Consider the following 22,896-nt stretch of genomic DNA (forward strand, 5'->3'; position numbering starts at 1 on the left):
ATTTCTGGTTCACAAAGCTCTGGACTTTTGTCATTTGTACCATGAATCTGCCCCCTATGAGTGCAAAGCTTCTGGTTTCTGCAGATGTACCACTCTTGTAAAATTATATCGAGTCTGTGGGGGTGCTGTGTGTGTGGATTATAACCCTAGACACAAAGGCAGTAGACTCGTGTTGCTTTTACCTGAAGCTTTGGTAGTTTTTCAAAAATAAATGCTTCTCGATGTGTTTTTTTATCTTTGGTAAATTTCCAGAGCCCTTTGATACGTTTTTTGGACAAATTCTGAAGTTTCATGCTTGCTTGCTTTCTTTTTTTCGTGCAGAGAGGAATTACCCACCTCTGCATACTACCAGAGTTGATCTCTGTATAGTGATTATCTCAATTTATCTTTAATAGCACTAAAACCTGTATTAGCCCTGTATTACAAATAAGGGAATTAACACACAAAGAAAAATTAACTATCCAAAAAAAAGAAAAAAAAAAACAGTTGCTAAATGCAGGAGTAAAAATAAGTGTTTGCTTCCAGAACTTTCTGCATTTTTAAAAGATATGAACGTGAAAATTATTATAATACTAGAACAAAAGCAGGTAGAGAGAGGTGCTTTGGGAACATGGAAGAAAAGAATTTATTTCTGAAACCTAAGTAGTAGATAGGATATAAAGACAAAGCACTGCAGCATATATCATTTACAAAAATACCATGTTTTATGGATACATATACCACTAAAATTTTGAAATATTTAAGATAGTTAAATACATTAAAAGTCTTTTTGTAGACTTCTCACTAATACAACTTACTCTCTTGCCAGTACCCCTTCCCACCGGAGGATGTGCCTCGGCAGCTTGACGAATTGTACAAACCATTAGCTCTATAAGAGCACTCTCTTGACGGTCAGACATTGCTAAAGTGAAACAAAATGCATTAGTATGAGTAGATAGTTTTACAATAACCATGTATTAAAGAGAACACAATTATAAAAAAGTGCAAACATATTCTATTACTGATTAAGGACTGAGGGTAAGCTCTATCTTTTGTATTTATTTTGCTTTTTTATGAAGTAGTATGTACTTATAAGTCAAACAAGAAAGAGATATAAAAAGGAAAAAGAAGATACCCTCTGGTTTCTTCTAATACCTAAGTCTTCTCTAAGATCATATTTATGAATTAGGCAGTACCAAGATTTCCTTCTAGATCATTTTAAGGCTCACAGCATAGGATGTCTTTTTTAAATAAAAAAAGCGCTATATATATTTTTGAAAAGTAATAAATTTTGATTATCTTTCAAGTCACTATATCTACATATGAATAGTTTTCTTAAATAATTACAAGTTATTACATGAGTGTTCCACAATTTCGTCCTTCTATTTACTCAAATTGTTTCCATATGTTGTTACTATAAACAAAGCAGTAATAAATATCATTAATACTATATATTTATGTAACTGATACTTTTATTTTTGTAAATAAATTCCAAGGAGGGTAATGGGTCAAAGGTTAAAATTTTGATATTGATAAATATAAAGTTATTTACTGTAATCCAAAACTCCAGCTGCAATGGTGATATTTGGTTCCTCATATCCCTGGCTAGCACTAGATGTCATAATCCTTTCTATTTTTGCCAATTCAGTGACTGAAAAATGGTATTTCACTCTTATTTTACTTCTTCCTTCCTACTAATTAGTGAAATGTATTTTCTTGTTTATTGACTTAGAATTTTTTTCTGAGATTTTTCTATTTATTCTTTGCCATTTTCTACTGTTATTCATCTTTTTTGTACATAAGAAGTAGTAACTTTGTCTCTGGATGAGAGAGAACTCTCCCGGTTTTTCCTTTTGATGTCAGACTCTTCATGGTATCCTTTGTCAGACAGAAATTCTTTTTAATAGAAATTGTTAATTTTTACAAAGTCAAATCTGTACTGAGTTGTTTTATATCTTCTGGCTTTTTTCCTTTCCAGTTTAAATGAGACATAATTGACATATAACACTTTATAAATTTAAGTTGTACAGTATAACGATTTGACATATATATTGTGATATGATTATCACAAAGTTAACTAATATCCATCATTTCATATAGATACAAAAAGACTTCTGGATTTCTTGTATTGATTTCAAAGATGTCCTTTTCTGAGAGATTACAGAAATATATTTTCTAATGTTTTTCTCTTTCTCTAGCTTTTATATCTTTACTCTGTCTGGAATTTATTTCTGCTGATAGCACGAAGTTATGGGCCTATTTATTCCTACACCTAAACAGTCAATTAAGCCTCCACCACTGTTAAGTAAACAGGCTTTCCCTGCTGAATTTAAATGTCACATATAAACACTTTAGAAGTGTTTTAGGTTCTCATATATAATTAGACTATTTCTGGATTCTTTATTTAGTTTCACTAATCTATATATCTATTCCTATTATAATGCCACACTTTTGATGATAGCTGCTTTAATCTTGTTCAACTAAATGTTCAAATTAGTTGAATTAAGTTATATATTAGTCTTTTTTCTAAATATTTTCTAATTTCTATATTGCTAGTAGCAAACAATTACGCATTCTTTTATGTGTAAGGTACTGTTATGATTTGTATGTATTAACTTGTTTTATCCTCAAAGCAATTCTAAGAGATAAGGGCTAATATTTTCACATTTTATAGGCAGGGAAAATGAGCTACAGAGAGGCTGAATAACTTCTGAAGTACTTAGCTAGTGGTAGAGTCAAGACATGAACCCAGGTAGTCTGATTCAGAGTCTGTGCTCTTAAGCACTAAGCTATACTACCTTTTAAACAGAAGGAAAAAAATTCTATATAAACTTTGAAATCATTTTGCTGAGTTCCTCCTCTCGTGTCACCTCCCAGAACTCTCAAACCCATTGGATTTGAACTGATATTTCATTCATTCATTCATTCATTCATTCAGAAAGAGAATGCAATAGGGAAGTGGGAGAGGCAGAGGAGAGGAAAAGAGAGAATCTTAAGTAGGTTCCATGCCCAGTGCAGAGCCTGATGTGGGGCTGATCTCAAAACCCTGAGATCATGATCAAAGAAAAATCAAGAGTCAGATCCTTAACCCACTGAGCCACCCAGGCACCTCTTGAACTGGTATTTTTAAAAAGTCAGACATTACATGGGAAGAACCGACATTTTAATAACATTTTCAGCCAGCAACATAACATAGCTCTTTATTTTTGAGATTTATCCAATGTCATTTAAAAAAAACATTACGGTTTTCTTCACACTATCTTGTACTTTTCTTATTGAATTCATTCCTATATATTTTTAGAGATAGATTTTTGGCACTAATTTAAACTGCTTAATTCTATCTCTGTCTCTCTCTCTCCCCCCCCCCTTTCTTTGTATACTTATTTAACATTAAAGGCCAATAGATATGGGAATTATAGAACAGATTTAGGTATAAATTAAAGAGATTAAGCTTTAGAAGTTTATGTTATTTACAAAAATGGGCAACAACAATGAAAAGGCAAAGGCATAATAATACTGTCCTTTTAATTCTAAAATCACCTTGTATAAGAATATTTTTGTTCATCCTAATTCAATCATTTTTTGGTTTTAACATTTTAACTGTTTTAAGAGAAACAAATGAACTTCAACCTTTCTTAGGGAGCCACATGAAACAGTTTCAGCTTTTCCACATTATACTCCCTGGTTAAAAGCCTAATAATAGGAAAAAAGCTTCTTACTCAATGAAACAACTAGGTTTCTATTTTTATAATTCTAAAATTTCATAATTTTTCACATTTGGCTGCAGATAAGGCTCCTTCTAAACCTTCAGAAACCACTGCACATCATCTCCATTTTCTCACTGTTGATTTTTTACTCACATCATCTTGAACTGTGGCTTCTCTCCTTGCCTACCACTGAAAAGAAATGCTTAAAAGTCACCAACAACCTGAGTCATCACGAAAACTAATAATCTTTGCATAGCCCTTCTTCTCCTCTGCAATATGTGATATTATTAGCCATAGATCTCTTGAATATTCTCTTTACTGAGCTTCTAAAGGGTATAATTCTCCCTTATCTTTATTTTTTAAAAAAGATTTATTTATTTATTCATGAGAGACAAAGACCGAGAGAGAGAGAGGCAGAGACATAGGCAGAGGGAGAAGCAAGCTCCTCACAGGGAGCCCAATGTGGGACTGAATCCAGAACCCAGGATCACGACCTGAGCCGAAGGCAGGTGCCAACCACTCAGCCACCCAGGCATACCATCTCTTATCTTTTTATATAGCTTGCTAAAGCTCTGTTTTTCTCTTCCTGCTTTTGTCCCCTATCCATAATCTTTAAAACTTGGCCTAGGTTCTTTTCATAATCCATCTTCCTCTTCCATATTTTTATTGTCATTTCCCATAGAGACCATTGCCACAGTTATCTAACTGGCCTTCTGCCTATTCCAAGCATGTTTATGAATAGCATTTTTCTTAAAATACAAAAGGGATCATATCACTCCCTTGTTTAAAATCCTTCCACGTGTTCAAATAGAACAGTTATAAAGATATTAGCAGACTTGAAAAAAGCATAGAAGACTCTAGAGAATCCCTTAGGGAGAGATAAAAGAATTAAAATCTAACAATTCAAAATCAAAAAGGCTATTAATGAGTTGCAATAAAAAATGGAGGCTCTAACTGCTAAGATAAATGAGGCAGAAAAGAGAATTAGTGATCTAGAAGACAAAGTAATGGAGAATAAAGAAGCTGAGGAAAAGAAGAGACTATAAGCTATGGGATCACCATGGGAGAATTTGGGAGATAAATGATACCATAAAGTAAACAATATTAGGATAACTGGGATCCCAGAAGAAGGGGGGTGGGCTGAAGGTATATTGGAGAAAATTATAGCAGAGAATTTCTCTAATTTGGGAAAGGAAACAGGCATCCAAATCCAGGAGGCACAGAGAACTTTTCTCAAAATCCATAAAATAGGTAAGCACCTAGACATGTAACAGTGAAACTTGCAAATTTCACAAAGAGAAAACTCTGAAAGAAGCTCAGGATAAGAGGTCTGTAACCTACAAGGGTAGAAATATTAGAATGGCAGAAGATCTATCCACAGAGACCTGGCAGACCAGAAAGGACTGGCATGATATATTCAGGGTGCTAAATGAGAAAAATATGCAGCCAAGAATACTTTATCCAGCTAAGATCTCATTCAAAATAGAAGGAGAGATAAAAATCTTCCAGGACAAACAGAATTTAAAAGAATTTGTGATCACAAAACCAGCCCTACAAGAAATATTAAAAGGGATGCTTTAAGTGAAGAGAGCCCAAAAGTAATATAGACCAGAAAAGAACAGAGACAATCTCCAGAAACAGTGACTTTACAGGTAATGCAATGGCACTAAATTCATATCTTTCAAGTTACTCTGAATGTAAATGGGCTAAATGCCCAATCAAAAGACATGGGGTATCAGATTGGATAAAGAAGCAAGACCCATTGATACACTACCTGCCAAAGAATTCAGTCTAGACCCAAAGAGACCTCCAGATTGAAAGTGAGGGGGTGAAAAACCATTTATCATGCTAATGGAGATCAAAAGAAAGCTGGAGTTGCAATCCTTATATCAGACAAATTTGGTATTAAGCCAACGACTGTAGTAAGAGATGAGGAAGGACACTATCATAATTAAAAGGGTCTATCCAACAAGAAGATCTAACAACTATAAATATTTATGCCAATAACATGGGAGCAGCAGCCATGTGCTAAACCAATTAATAACAAAAATAAACATATTGTTAATAATAAAATAATAGGGGACTTTAACATGCCACTCACAGCAATTGAACAGATCATAAGCAGAAAATCAACATGGAAACATGGGCTTTGAATGACACACTGGACCAGATAGACATTACAGATATATTCAGAGCATTCCATCCTAGAGCAACAGAAAACACATTCTTCTTGAGTGCATGTGGAACACTCTCCAGAATAGATCATATACTGGGCCACAAATCAGGTCCCAACTGGTACCCAAAGACTTGGATCATTCCCTGCATATTTTCAGACCACGATACTTTTTTTAAAAAAGATTTTATTTATTTATTCATAAGAGACACAAAAATATAGGCAGAGGGAGAAGCAGGCTCCCTGTGATAAGCCTGATGTGGGACTTGATCCCAATACCCCGGGATCACGCCTCAAGCCAAAGGCAGATGCTCAACAACTGAGCCACCCAAGTGCGCCCAAACTGTAATACTTTGAAACAGGAATTGAATCACAAGGGGAAATTTGGAAAGAACTCAAATACGTAGAGGTTAAAGAGCATCCTACTAAAGAATGAATGGACCAATGAGAAAATTAAATAATTTTAAAAATTCATATAAACAAATGAAAACGACAAGAGAATTGTTCAAAACCTTTAGGATGCAGCAAAAGTGGTCCTAAGAAGAAAGTATATAGTAATACAAGCCTTTCTCAAGAAACAAGAAAGATCTTAAATATACAACCTAACTTTAAACCTAAAGGAGCTGGAGAAAGAACAGCAAATGAAGCCTAAACCCAGCAGGAGAAGAGAATTAATAAAGATTAGAGTAGAAATCAATGACATATAGAGACCAGAAGAACAGTAGAATGGATCAACAAAATTAAGAAGTTGGTTCTCTGAAAGAATTAAGATTGATATGCCACTGGCCAGACCTGTCAAAAAGAAAACAGGAAGGACTGAAATAAATAAAATCATTAATGAAAGAGGAGAGATCAAACCAACACAGAATACAAACAATTATAAGAATATATTATGAGCAACTACATGCCAACAAATTAGGCAATCTGTAAGAAATGGATAAATTCCTAGAAACACATAAACTACCAAAACTAAAACAGGAAGGAACAGAAAACCTGAACAGACCCATACTCATCAAGGAAATTGATGCAGCAATCAAAAATCCCCCAACAAACAAGAATCCAGGGCCAGATGGCTTCCAGGGGAATACTACCAAACATCTGAAGAAGAATATCTATTTTTCTAAAGCTGTCTCAAAAAACAGAAATGGAAAAAAACCTTCCAAACTTGTTATAGGAGGTCAGCATTAGCTTGCTCCCCAAACCAGATAAAGATCCCACCAAAAAGAAAGAATTACAGACCAATATCCCTGATGAACGTGGATGCAAAAATTCTCACCAAGATACCGGCCAACAGGATCCAACAGTACGTTTAAAGAACATAGGCAGCAACCTCTGTGACCTTGGAAGCAGCAAGTTCTTGCTAGACAGGTCTCCAAAGGCAAGGGAAACATAAGCAAAAATGAACTATTGGGACTTCATTAAGATAAAAAACTTTTGCATGGCAAAGCAAACAGATAACAAAACCAAAAGGCAATCTACAGAATGGGAGAAGAGATTTGTAAATGACACATCAGACAAAGGGCTAGTATCCAAAATCTATAAAGAACTTATCAAACTCAACACCAAAAGAACAAATAATCCAATCAAGAATGGGCAGAAGACATGAACAGACATTTCTCCAAGGCAGACATATAAATGCACAACAGACACATGAAAAAACGCTCAATATCAAACGGCATCAGGGAAATACAAATCAAAACCACAATGAGATACCACCTCTTACCAGCCAGAATGGCTGTAAGTTAACAAGTCAGGAAACAAAATATGTTGACAAGGATGTGGAGAAAGGGGAATCCTCTTATACTTTTGGTTGGAATGCAAGATGGTACAGCCATTGTGGAAAACAGTATGGAAGTTCTTCAAAAAGTTGAAGATAGAGCTACCTTACAACCCAGCAATTGCACTACTGGGTATTTACTCCAAATATACAAATGTAGTGATCTGAAGGGGCACCTGTACCGCAATGTTTATAGCAGCAATGACCACAATAGTCAAACTATGGAAAAAGCCCAGATACCCACTGACAGACGAATGGATAAAGAAGATGTGACATATATAATGGACTACTACTCAGCCATAAAAAAAAAAAAAAAAAAAAAACACCTTGCCATTTGCAATAATGTGGATGGAACTAGAGAATATTATGTTAAGTGAAATAAGTCAATCAGAGAAAGACATTTATCATATGATGTCGCTCCCATGTGGAATTTAAGAAACAAAACAGATAATCATAGGGGAAAAGAGGAAAAAAATAAAACAAGAGGAAATCAGAGAGGGAGACAAACCGTAAAAGACTCTTAATCATAGGAACAAACTGAAGTTTTCTGGAGGGAAAGGGTGGGGGTACAGGGTGACTGGGTGATGGATATTAAGTAGGGCACATGATGTAACGAGCACTGGGTATTACAGAAGACTGATGAATCACTGACCTCTATCAATATGATACACTGTATGTTAATTAGTTGCATCTAAATAAAATTTTTTTAAAAAAGGAAAATCAAAACAAAACAACACATTAGACTGGACCTGGCATTAGCATAAGAGCAAACTTTAAATTAAATACCTTTAGTTTTTTGGAAAAAAAAGTCCTTCCATGTCTTCCTATAACTTAGAACGAACTAAATAAATCTACTTACAAATTAAAATGTTCTACATTATCTGGGTTCTGCCTCTATTTCATCTGTGCCACTGGTTCACTGTATTCCAGCTATTGCAGCTCCTGGAACATAACAGTATCATTCATGCTTCATATCCTTTGCAGTCGCTATCTACCTAGATAGCTCTTTAGACACTTTCTGTGGCTAGCTTCCTCATTCTTCAGATTCTTGGTGCTCATATGTGGCTTCCTCAGAGAATCTTCCTTTAAGGATTCAATCTAAAGACAGACCCTCTCCTTTATTATCATTATCATCCATCCCACTTATTAACTCTTGAAATTATTCTGTTTACTTGGTTTTGATCTGCCTCCCAACGAGAAACAGTGAGCTGACCTTATTTAAGACTGTACCCTTAGTGTTTAGTGTGAACAGTCAGCATACAGAAGGTGATCAATACATATTTTTAAATCATAAATAAATTAACGATTCCTTGCTTTGAAGAATTACACTTATCTGTATTTACTTTATATAGTACTGGATCACAGAAATGACCACAGAAAATTACCTACATTAAATTTTAGGGATTTTCTTTTTCATAGATGCAGAAGCAGAGACTCAGATAAATTAAATGGCTTACTTATGGTCTTGTTGCCTGGTTACCTATTACCAAGGCCCTAATACTATACTAAAAATTTACTCAGTAATTTGATTTTGCTATAGCACACACACACACACGCACACACACACACACACACAATCACCACTACCACCACCACCAGCAAAACCCTGTCCCTTTAAAACACTGAGGCAGTTTTTACGTTGCTATTGGTTAAGTCTTTGACAAGGTGTTTCCCCCAGTTTTAGACCTGTTTCCAACTGCTAACTGAACTTTATCCACTGGAATACCTATCATTTTCCACCTAAATAAAATATAACTTAATTTCTAATCAAGTCTCAAAAATAAGTCAGTTACTGGCAGCATTTTGTTATGATAAAATACAGCAAAATAACAGCACAGAAAATTGTTTTAGATGCCTTCCCATGCCAGAGCTAACACGTGGCACAACATGCATATGAACAAATGTGTGAAAAAAGCTGAGTCACGATACAGATACAGTTCTGTACTTGTTATTCTTAATTTCCCCAGTCTTGCTTCCCCAGGTTCAATCATATCCTAAAACTATGGTTCACTTAAGAACTTTTTCCCATTTTAGAACTCACTTTTCTAGCTAAGATCAAACCAACCAAACCAAATTACACCAAACCAAATTAACTTCTTCACTGAAATTAAACCCAATGCCAACTAAATTTGAATCATAACAAAATACCTAATAGTACATAGTTATATCAATAAGGTAAAACCCATGCAAAACACCTTGACAAGACAGACTTAGTAATTACTATTGACTAAGTAATACTAAATTAGTAATACTAAATAGTATTACTATTTACTGTCTGGTACATCTTATTTAAATGAGTAAAAAGTTAACAATACCAAAGCATAGCACTTTGGCTCTTCTACCCTTAATTTATATCCCTTGCCTCCATTCTTCTCCTTGGACATATCCTTTATACAGCATGGGGTGACAAAAAATAAAAAATGGCATGGAATCATGACAACAAGCTCTAACTTGCTCTGATAATATGCTGATTCTATGGTGACAGTCAACGGTAAAAAAATGAATGGAATGTACTACTAAACACTATGCCAGACACTTTGCTCAAGTGTTGACTGGGCTGTTGTGATCAGAAGGAGAATTGATTTTATTAGAGAAAATATTAAGATTCATTAGAAATAGAATGCATAAAGTCAGTGAACCTAGCAGTGAATATGTGTAAGTAAAATAAGGAGAAAATGTAGAATGTGTGTTCATGTTTGTTGTGTTTCTGTGATCACAAAAGTAAAAGAGATTTGGAGTAATGTTGCGAGTTTGACCTAGTGAGCAGGAGGCCCCATCAATTTAGTAATAGAGCCATTTTCTTATCAAGGATATCCAGAGGGAAAAAACACATGCAAGTAAAGTAAATAAAGTGGGGTCAAATATACTCTAATAATCTCAACCTTAAAAGAAAGTCTGGGAAATTTTAGGGAAGAATTTGTGTTACAGATTAAGAATGAGGTTATTAGGCAAATATTTTGAGTTTAAAGGAGGCAATTTGGGCCACTTTACTGGAGTATATTTGTATATGACGCATACCTGTTGTTTCTGTCATTGAATTTGTCAAAGCCAGGGTAGATAATACCAATTAGCATCACTGCTTGGAAAGAACATTGGGGGATGATCCCTCTCCTATAGTGACCTGTTTGGTCCACTGCACTTGATGACTCATTTTTGTTCTTATATCCCAGAGGGTTGAATCACACAGAAAAATAGGTAAACAGAAGAAGGAATCAACAGTATTTTACTTAATCCTCACAAAAACTATACAAGATATATAAGGAAAATAACCTTTATATTATAAAGAAAAGGAAGCTAAAAGATCAGAAAAATGAGAATAGTAGTCACAAAGAATAGAGAGTTAAAAGTCTGAACGTATTTCTTTTGATTCTTAAGTCCAGGTTTAGTTCACAAGTGTTGCTTACATCAAAGTATCATCTATATTATAGGTTTGTTGTATGGATTAAGTGAAATACAAGTTCTTCAAAGTACTACTATGTGTTAGTTTGAAAAACAAACCATTTAGGAAAAAGCATTTCTAGTTTTAAGAAACTAATTTTCAAAAAAAAAAACTAATTTTCACATAAACTTTTAGAATTAGAATATAACTATTTTATTAAATATACATATCCATTTTGTGGCTCATGTTATTATGTAACATGTAATAAGATACATACTTCAGAAATTATCATATAACAATTATTTCTCCCAATTTCTTGAAGCTCAGTAAATAAATTTTTTAGTTTTCTGGTTTTAATAATTAAGAAAATATAACAAAAGGGGATTGGTTATGATCTATTAAGTCCTTGAGTGTCAAAGGCTTTCCCAAGTTCACACATAAATATAATAACATTCTGGGTGCATATTATTTTTTACGTTAAGTACATCAGTATTTTGTGTCTCAAATCAGCATAAAGAAAACTTTTTTTGTCATTACATAACACAAAGATTTTTAAGAATTTGTGCAGCTGGTAGCATTCCTCATCTAAAAAGATGTAATAGACTCTAAAGATATCCTTACTTATTTCAGGAAACAAACTGTTCTCTTCGCAAAAAGACACACAGCATGTTTACATGTATTTAATGTTAAGGAGTGACCTATACAGAATGGTGTGTTTATGGGAACCCCAATCAATATGTAAAAAGCAACTTGTCAAAATACTATACCTTCCTCTCCTTGAACAGGTTCTTCTAAAAGCAACTCTGTCATACATTCCCAATCTTTCAATAGTTCTTGAGAGCTCTCCCACAAACTGTCCACCAAGTAGGCTGCATGTTCGTGTAACTAAAAATAACAAATCAATTATGATTAAAGAATATTTAATGAAGAAATTACTAATATGTCAATTTAATAAACCATTTTCCTTATAAATGAAATGGCTTGGTCACAACATTTACAAGAGCCACTTAGAAAAGAATAAATATATTTGTATGCCATTGTAAATAATGGGGATGTAATACATAAACTTGATAATTTTTTTTTTCAGTAGCAATTTTAAGGATCTCCTAGTCCAGTGACATCATTTATAGATGTGGAAAATGAGAATATAACTAGTTAACAAAATTCCTGAAATTACAAATTAGATCAAGGTCACTTTTCATTATTCTTGGTTTGTTTCTATAATTAGCTTTTTTAATTTTTTTTAAAGGAAATCAATTCCTTTCTCCCAGAATTCCTTTGAAAATTTGGTACCAGTATTACTTACTTTACATCTCTGTCATCTTGGTCAAGGTCAAAATGTTAAGTTACTCTATTTCTTCTTTTTTGTATTCTCATTTCCATTTAACTCACTGCATTCCCTATCCTACCCCATACTAACTTTTTGCTGCTCATTACTCTTGCCAATTTCTTTGGCCCATGTTCCCACAGTAACAAATACTCTCATGTTCCTTATCAAACACTTCATACCAAACTCTCTAACACTTATTAGTTATTACATCATGAAGAATATTATACAAAAAACTTTTCGGAGAAAGTAAATAGAGATGTTGGTACTGTTTCAGTTTCTGCTTCAACTAAGTTCTCCACCTTTATATAAAAGTTCTTCTACCTTTGAGGCTTATAACATCTAGATAAACCAGTTTCTAGATTAGTGTTTTTCAAACTATACGTTTCAATCTATTCATTGGTTGTTAAAATAACTTAATGCGTTGAGACCAACGTTTAAAAAAAAAGTATATAGCACATAGAAAGTTAAGTACTATTTCATACAACTCTTATTTCAGTTACATGTGCTTATACTTGTGAGAGAAAACTTTTTGCATCATGAATAGTGGCCCCAAATAAAAGTCTCCTTTCTAGATCTACTGGTTGTTTATTTATCTACTGGCATATTTGATAAGTGAGTTGGTTTTCTTCTTCATTCCTGATTCTATCATTAATTCTTCTATGTGCATTTTGATGATATTTAAAGTTCTGCTTCATCTGCACTCCTAATTCTATGCTTCATTGCATTTTAAATCTTACATTCTAGCTCCTCAAATGTCTCAGGAAAACCACACATACAAGCATATGCACACACAGAGTTTTCCAGTGGTTTTCTCCAGAGTAGATAAGGTTATTAGCATCTCTGCTTAGAGAGAACACAAGCAAAGGTTTATAGTAAGATACATTCAAACTTTCCAGATTTATATATCCTACGAAACTACTGTTCTCAGGTCATCAGTAACATCATTCCAACAATGATAGCTACAAGTGATGTACGACCTGGTTTCAAAAATGCAAATTAACAGCAGAAAACAGAAAACCAAATAGTTTCAAAGTTGTAGCTATTAAAACCTATGTTGGAATGGAGTTATTATTTAATGGGTATAGAGTTTCAGTTCTCAGTTCAGGAAGGTTTTTAAAGTTCTTGAGATGGATGGCATTGAAATTTGCATAGTTATGTGATTGTATTTAAGCCAATGAACTGTATACCTCAAAACAGTTAAAATAACCGATTCTGTCATGTCTATTTCACCACAATTAACCCCTATGTCAAATGTTAAATAAACTAGCTTTTATGCCTATGTGTACATATTAAGTATACCTATAAAACAGGTAGAAAAAGGTTCACAATTATATTTTTGGTGGATTAGACCTATACATATAAAATATCTCTTCTCTGTTTCTCTTAATATTTTTGGTTCTCAATTCTGGTTTATCTTACATGATACTGTCTCCTCAGCTTTCTGTAAACATTTGTGATCCCTAACACATTTATTTATTTCTCTTCATTTAATTTTACATTACACTCCTACATTTTAAGAATAATTTTTAGGCATTTGCAGTAAGTTTCACAGCCATATTATGTAGGTTTAGTTTTAAGTTTTTTCAGATTTATTTGTTTGCCAATGTTACTCATATTCCTTGTTTTCCTTTTATGGTATTTTTTATTTTGCTAGGAAACATCAAGTAATATTTTCTATAAAGGGTACATGGTGTAAACATTTTAACTGAATGTCCTTTGTTTAGTTCCTCCTCTCTAAGCTCTCTTTACAGAACTCCTGTTCCTATTACTCCTACAGAATAATAAAACTTATTAATCTGTACTTCCTTTTAGTTTCCTTCTCACACTTCTTTTGTACTATCTTTTGGAAAAATCCCTTGTTTTTTAATCTACAACCAATCTTTGGTTGTGTTCAGGCCATTTAATGATCTGCTTCACTCCTAAATTTTGGAAATCATGTTTCTAATTTCTATGAATGCCCCCCTTCCTCTTTCATAATGGCTTCTTGTTACATCTGGGGGAATAAAAAATTTTCACTGATGTTGGATTTTGTGCTTCAAGTTTCAGTGATTCTTCGTTGTTAGTTCATATACTGTTAATATTCTAGATTCAAGAATACTGGTAATGCCAATCCTGATTGCAAGGCCCTGGGTTCCTGGGCTATGAAGGGAAGTGGAAAGAGGGAAATCTATAATCAGGCAGGCTTTTCCTTTTAACATGTAGGTATTCATGTCTTTTGAATGCCTAGGTTCCCTGTACCTCCTGGTGGCCATAAATTATCTGGGGCATTCATCAACTCCCCTGCTCCTCAGACCAATGTCTACATCCTAAATATGTTTCCAAAGGGAAGAATAAACTCAGCTAAAGACAGCCACTTACTTACCTGTAGCTTAATCCTTTTAGCAGCCTGTGCTGCTCAGATATTTGGTTTACTTCAGATTTCTACCAGAAAAATCTGAAAAATGTTCCTATTTTTTTTTCCCTTGTAATGGATGGTGCTATGGGTTAATTCTAATGGAATTAGAGTTAATAATTTACTTTACAACTTTCACAAATTATCCACAGTTCTCTTTCATTTTGACTTATTCCAGCCTAGGGTTTTTAGGTGAATGAGTTATTGGCTCAATTCAAGGCTTTAAGTAGTATAATTCCATGATCATTGGCATTTTTAAAGATGACTTCTCTATGCCTTGAACCAAGGCATATTAAAAATCAGGCATGTTGTCATTTTTCCAGAAATTTTTTGTATGTGATAGCCAATGTTCTCAATGGAGATGCTAACTTCTTTGACAATTTCTTCATCTTTTTGATTAGTTAAGGTGGTAGCTGAGTAGACTCCATTATGTTAATACCAGTAACCAGTTTTTTCAAACTCAATGCTTATACCAGAAGGACATGATTATGTGTTGGCCCATTTTCTGATTATGAGTTTCAAATTCACCAGTATGAGCAACAACAATCAATATTAACAAGGTCAGTCAAGACATTAGCTTGACATAATGTTTATAATACAGTCTTTCTGTCTTGGGGCATATGTGATGACCACATAACTTGCTAGTCTCAAATCTCTACAAGAATATCATGTGAATCCATGTTTCAGAAAAAAAAAATTCTAACATGGCTAAAAAGAGTAAAAGGTGTAATAAGCATCTTTCAGAAACTTTATACCAATGACCTTCTATTGGTAGTGAAAGATAAAGCTATTGGAAGGAAGGCCCTGAAACATTCTCAATGGCTACAGAAAATCCTGAAATACCTGGAAAACTAATAATGAAACAAAAATAAATTTTCTAAGAATAGTTTTTGGTATCATGATTTCATAAAAACAGCATGAAAATCAAGCATCTGCAAGCATTCTTCAGGAATTAGATGGAAAAAAAAAGGTAACCCAATAGATAAAGAGTCACTGTAAAATAGAAAAAGTTACATTTAAATTTATTTACAAAATACATATAACATATAAAGTTATATGTAAAATTATATTTATATCTAGGTGGATTTTACTCTGCTGTATCTGAATGTAATTTATTTTATAGGGTCTCTCCTAAACTTGTATGTAAGGTAAATTAAGCTCATTTTCCTGTTGACTTTAATTACAATTTTCTGGGTACATTCTGATTCATCTTTAACTGGTTTCAAAGTTACTCATAATATTTTACCTGTTTTCTCTACCTATTGACCTCTTCATCAAGTAGTTAAATACACTAACAGAGTTGACTGCATAATAGAACCTTACTTGATTTTTATGAAAAATTATTTATAATGCAAATAATCACCCTAAGATACTAGGCTTAAAATTCTAAATACTTCTATACTAGGTTTTATTCTCTGCTAAGACAGAGCCAGTTATTGGTGAATCTTGAAGAACATATGAAAGTAAAGGCGAAAAAAGTTATCATTCATATACTATCATTAATGAGCATTATGGGGAGATTTCCTGGATATGTTAATAATGTCTGTTAATCTTCCATCTTAAATGACTGTTATAATTAACTCCATCACTTCATATGCCTAGAAGGAAGGTGATCATACTTCTTTATCATCAGCAATGTTTTGGGTTATGCTTATTGCTTTGGAATAATTATTAATAATACCTTTGTCACTCTGAAAAGCATCAGTTTATATAGTAAGTTCTATGGTCACATTAGATATAGGGAAATCTAGGCTCGCCACATTCAAATACCATTTATCTTACCAACTGTCACACACTGAAACCACACAAGGCATTTTATCACTGAAATAAATGACTGCTATAAAGATTGTGATGGCTTTAAAATGTTATTTTGGTATAAAAAGGAAAGAAAATTAACTAGTTTAGATATATATCTTAATCTCCATTATTTTACCTGTAATTCATATATAAAAGAGAGAAACTACTCTATTTATTATAAACCTCTTTTGCTACAGTATTTTAGAATTCTATTACTAAAATGTTGTTCTTAACGTCCAGTAAAACAAAGAAAGAAAGATGATAATCACTTCAGTTAATCCTAGTTAACTGGTAATTTTCTATAAAGCTATACTTATTCTACATTATGACTTCTAAAGTTTCTTGCAATTCAACTTTTTATTACTAACATGTGCTATAATAAAGAGGAATTCAGAGTAGGACACAAACAGAATCCCACCATAAGAATATGGCTTTAACAAGCATTCAGCTCCAGGTGTACACTAGTTTTACAGGATAAGAAAAGAGATTTTAACCCAGAATGCTTATTGTGAAATGCTGGTGACTATAAAGAGCAATATTACTATGAATTAACTAAAACCTTTTAAACATGACTTGCAATTGCTTCTGCAGCTGACAAGAATGCTATAGAGGGGAACTGGGAAATATATTTTAATATTCTTATAACACTTTAGTAGATAGCAGCAAACACAAGAATATAGTAATATCACCTGCAAACAGAGTGGCAATACACATTACAAATTACAGCTTTAATTAAAAGATGAAACTGTGTAAAACTAAGTCCTTATGCCTTTTAATATACCAAAAAGAAAAGTCCTCGGGCTTTCAGAGACCCAAAAAGTCTTCTTTCAATGAACAATTTCAATTAGTTTTAGATCGTCATATTCCTTAAACTTTTCAACAATCTAAATATTATTTGAATGTCTCATCTCTATCAATTTTTGAAAGTACTGTTGCTATTAAAGTAAAATTTTCATACAGGACTTGACTTTGCATAATACTTTTAATCCTGGTTCCTTTAAAATCTAAGGGACTAAAGGTAGAAGTTGAAATGGTCTATCACAGTATATTTACTGAGTATTTAGTGTTTTATCTTAAACCTCACAAGCATTTTGAATTTTATTCCACAATAATCCATACTTACTTTTTAAGAAAATAATGTTTTAAACCCTTACAACATAAAGTATGGTCGGTCCCTGGGCCAGGGCAGACATAAATACATAAATACATAAATACACATCTAAGAGCATTTAAAAATGCAGCCTCTCTGACCACATCCCAGAACTACTGAATTAAAATTTGCATGTTATTTAACAAGATCCTCATGTAATCAATACATATTTAAAAATACTATTCCTAAACACATCCTTTACTCAAATGCAACTCCCCAGTTTTGTTCCTGACTTTATTCGTTTTGTTCTTTTCAATTTGCTTAAAAAATAAAGGTGACTCTTTTGCCCTGCTTTGTCCAAACTTCACTTATTCTACTGACACAGCTCCTAATTCTCTGATCTCAATTTTCATATAGGCTGCCTGTTTGTCTATTTCTCATACCTCCAGCACTTTCAAATTTGAGCAGTCAGAATTTTGAAGTTTCTTACATTCTTGGACATTCTAGCACAAACTAAAAATATTTTTCTGGGTAAAATTCAGGGTCCGAGATCTCTAGATTTTTTCTGGGCAAACCAAAGTTCACTTGTACAAGCAGATTCTGATAGATACTATATTATGAATGTTAACTGCAAAATTATTTAAGTGATAACTAACACCAAAATGTCATATGGAAATATTACTAATGGAGAGTGTACATCTATTAATTAAACATTTAAATTCATATTTTATTTCTCCTTAAAAAATGTAATTTTCAAACAAGTCAGGACTAATGGTTTTAACTGCTTGACAACTTTTACAAGCTCTTTATGTAATTTAAAAGTTATCCACAAAAATTCAAGAAAAATAAAAAGCAACAATTATGTAGTATTATGATATTCTAAGTTTAAAAATTGCTAGCCTATATTCAGTATTGACCTACACCTGCATATATACTCCCATAAAAGGCAGAATACAAATTCTATAATCAGATAGACATGCAGTCAGTTTTGTGAGAAACAGGCTTATTTTCATAGGATTTAAAAATAATCAATTACAATGAATTAAATGACACTTTTATTTAAAATGTAATCTAACACAAAAAAATAAGGACTTATGTTAAAATTTACCTCACTTTCAAGAAAGAAAAGAACCAGCATCCTAATAAGGTTCCCATTTGGACTATTCCTTCCTCTCCTCTTTGCTAATGCTTCTTCTGCTTGTGGGTCATGTCTGCTAAACAGCCTACAAATTAAGTAAAACAAGAGCATTATGAATTGGCATGGATATCAATTTTAGTCTTTTCCTTCATTGTACAAATTATTTTAGTGTTTAAAAATACAGTATCAGATATCAGCTTACTGATTTATTTCAAACCATGTGACTGATGCTTTTATAGGTTAAAAATTATTGGTTCTAAAAAATTCTGCATAATTCAATCATATACACAATGTAAAAGGAAGCTTTTTGACTAATCAATGTTTAAGTATTTACAAAAAATATAAACTGTTTTCATCCTATGTGATAGACATTAGAATATATATAATTTTAAAGAGTTCTATTTTCTCTTAAATATTCAGAATGAATTAAATAATTTAACTATATGTTCTATCAACAATTATAAAAATTCATTCTTTTAATGATTACTTCTAACATTTTCAGCTTATTACCTAAAAACAGTACTCACTAATCAGTACAGAATAAAATGACATAAACACTATATTATTAAAAATATCACCTAATGGTAAAACTTCTAAATTATGATGAAGACATGATTCAGAAATTTTAACTTGCTAAGATTTATTCTAAAATATTTTAAGGAATGCTCTACGTGCTTTATTTCCAGGTATTGCTCTGGGAAAATGGGATGTAACAGTGGACAAAGACAAAAATCCCTATTCTCATTGAGCTCTCACTCTAACAGAAATAAATAGTAGATAAATATATACTATCTTGAGTGTTATAAGGAAAAACAAGTAGGAATAGGAATATAGTGTGTTGGTTTAGATATGGAAATTACAGTAAGCCTTTCAGATGAGAGGCTAAAATAAATGAATAAAGAATAATTTCATATGACATAAAATAAGCTGATCTCAAGCAGAAAATGAATACAGAAAAGTTGAGTATTTTGGGGGTAGGGGAAATTATATGGCAAGAGGAGAAGATTAGAACATTACTTTGAAGCTACATCAGTATAGCTATTGGACTGGTTTAAGAGAAAATTCTGTTTACTTAGATAGCTTTCAGAGGAAGGAACAAATGGAAAAAAATACGTGTCCTTTATAACTGAAATGTACAAAACTGGATAATCATACTTACTATATATAAATGTAAGGTACTTAGGAATCAGCCTAAGTTTTCTAAAACTAAACTGTAGATTTTTGATGACTATTAAAATACTCATTTCAGATATATTTTACTATTTTATAGACGTGTGATTGAGCTTGTGTACAGCATATAAATTAAACTACAAAGCAGACAACATGTGTATGTGCACCCTTGCATGTTTTTCTTTTAAACTTAATCACAGAACTCCTGAAGCTATTCCAAAACTTACTTGTTAAGATTTTAAAACATGACAATATTAAATGATAGGGGAATGCTCAAAGACATAATTAGGCTTCAGAAGTTCTCAAACTGTGAATCTCCTGGGCAAGGGCATTAAAACAAGCTTATGGAGTGAACCTTCCATTTGAATAGAAATTTATTTCATTTTCACAAAGAAATAAAGGCTTATATTTGTGGATTTTTATGTAAAACATTCCAATTTTAAACTTGCTGAGCAAGTATCTCAAACTTAGAAAAATACAATGTAGATAAGATATATCCAAGGGTCTTTCTGACCTGACCCCAGTGCTGCCAGTTTATGGCCCCCATTCTATACAGAACCACTCTATGTAATCTTTTTCATTGAAACTATAAAAGTAATAAATTCTAAAAACACAAAGCTTTTTGAAAAGTTAAGTAGAAAATAGAGACTAACTAGAATATAACAGTCCTGGAAAAGGAAAAGACTACAATACACCCTTGATATTTGTGACAGTCAACACCTCAAGATAAATATGGAAACAACACTATTCTATTAGCCACAGATATCAGAATCAGTGGAAAAGTCAATATATTACTTTAAGAGTCATGCCTAAAAGTTTGACTTTCTCCCTTACTTTCATTACTAGCATGCACTCACTAGTAATAAAGGTAGCCAGCTTCCTTTATTTTTTAAAATATTTTATTTATTTATTCATGAGAGACAGAAGCAGAGACATAGGCAGAGAGAGAGATGCAAGCTCCCTATGGGGAGCCTGATGTGGGACTTGATCCCAGGACCCCAGGATCACGCCCTGAGCGAGAGGCAGACACTCAACTACTGAGCCACCCAGGTGCCCCAGTCAACTTCCTTTTTAAAGAGATTTTTCACATAGAATCAACATTTCCTACATTGAAAGGTACCACACCAAGTAGAGAACAGTTTGTTGCTGCAGCATGGAGATGCAGATGCTGAATGGAGGGCCAGGCCATTATTAAAGTTAATCACCCATGCACAACCATTATGCCCAATGCATGATTTATGTCTGTGCTGAATAATAATCACAAATTACTACATGTAGTAGACTTCTAGATTCACCTGCCTACAATTAAAGTCACTAAGTTAAATCTAGCAACAAAAAAACAAAAAAAAGTAAATCCCCCCAGATGTTTAAACTTTATGAATTAATTTACTAATAAATTATAGATCATACAAAAGACCAACATCAAAACGTATTTAAAAGCTTTTTTTTTTTTTAAATTTTTATTTATTTATGATAGTCACACAGAGAGAGAGAGAGAGGCAGAGACACAGGCAGAGGGAGAAGCAGGCTCCATGCACCGGGAGCCCGACGTGGGATTCGATCCCGGGTCTCCAGGATCGTGCCCTGGGCCAAAGACCGGCGCTAAACCGCTGCGCCACCCAGGGATCCCTCAAAACGTATTTAATAGAATATTTAATTATATTCATAAACTCTCATTAACTCTATGCTTTGTCAAAAAAAAGAGATGAGGTTTTGCTTTTTAATTAAACTGCAACAGTATATATAACTTTCAGAATCACTATAGATTACTGCCTAAAACAATCCTCACTCCCCATTAAAAAAAAACATGAAAAGTTGGGAGGCATTTTGAAGGCGATTTTAGATTACTATTGTTGAGAAGTTAATATGAGAACTAAGAATTTTAAAAAGGAAAAAAAAATGGTGAAATGAAATACATTATCTGTGGAAACGTCTATACACTTCATGTACTTCCCCAATCTCCACTCACATCCTAGTTGAGAACCATCCTTTTAGATTTCAGGAAAAAGGAGTATGTCATAAAGGACATCGTTCTCAGGGATTTAATTTATGATGTGCACATAGGCTAAAAGGATATTACAGCCCCCCAAATTTGAAGTGGCCACTTCTAACACTATTCTATTGCTCTCTTCTTCTAACTCTAAAACAACAACAAAACCAAAGTAGAACCTGGTTTCAAAGATAATTAACTCACTTTTTGTGAAGGAATTCTCCAGCTGCCACAGCAACAGGGCGATGTGCTGAGTACACCAAGTGGTAAACATTTTCACAGTCTTCATTGGAAAGAGCTTCTTCACTTCCACTGAAAAATTCACAAAGCAACATCTGAGCCAAAATAAATGTTTACTTTCAGTTCTATCTTTATTTACATTTTATAAAGTTCATTATAAAAGCTCAAGGCATATTGATTTTATTTTCATCTCTATTCAATCTTACTTTGGAAGTAACTTTCTCCAATTATAAAAGATAGCTAATTATTATATAAAATTCAGGAAACCGATAAAATGTCCACATTTCTTCCCACACAAAGGACATCCATGGTACCCTGGGATCATATATATAGCCCAAATTAGCTCTATTTCTTTTAAGTGTACAAAACATTTTTGTTGATAGGCACTGGGAATATATCTGTTTCACAGTTAAATTATTATTATAGTAGATGAACTACTCCTTATAGAATTGTCTTATTGATTTCTTAGCTCTATGCCCAATATGGGGTTTAAACTCAAAACACTCAAGATAAATAGTCACATATTCTACCAACTGGGACAGTCATGAGCCCTGACAAATCTGTTTTAAATTTTTTTATTTTTAAATTTTTTTTGTTTTAAGTTTTATTTTACCACTATACTTACAATACCATTTAGTCTCTTTCTATATAAAGTGGATTCAGAGGTCACAATAATTCCTTTATACTAACACAAATTTCCCATCTTTCCACTCATGTATTCTTAAAGTTTGAGT

General features: G+C 32.9%; 1 protein-coding gene across 1 annotated transcript in view; it reads right to left on the minus strand.

Moving 5' to 3' along the window:
* Positions 1–22,896, minus strand: part of STAG1 (stromal antigen 1) — a 397,763-nt gene that overhangs the window by 82,863 nt on the left and 292,004 nt on the right. Inside the window, exons 13-16 of the mRNA XM_055321295.1 lie at positions 22,127–22,234; positions 18,733–18,847; positions 11,783–11,900; positions 798–901 (exon numbers count right to left, since the gene is read on the minus strand). Coding sequence (XP_055177270.1) covers positions 798–901; positions 11,783–11,900; positions 18,733–18,847; positions 22,127–22,234 — 445 coding nt within the window. The remainder of the gene's footprint in view (positions 1–797; positions 902–11,782; positions 11,901–18,732; positions 18,848–22,126; positions 22,235–22,896) is intronic.

Source organism: Nyctereutes procyonoides, unplaced genomic scaffold (assembly GCF_905146905.1).
Source record: "Nyctereutes procyonoides isolate TBG_1078 unplaced genomic scaffold, NYPRO_anot_genome, whole genome shotgun sequence".
Classification (NCBI taxonomy): Eukaryota; Metazoa; Chordata; class Mammalia; order Carnivora; family Canidae; genus Nyctereutes; species Nyctereutes procyonoides.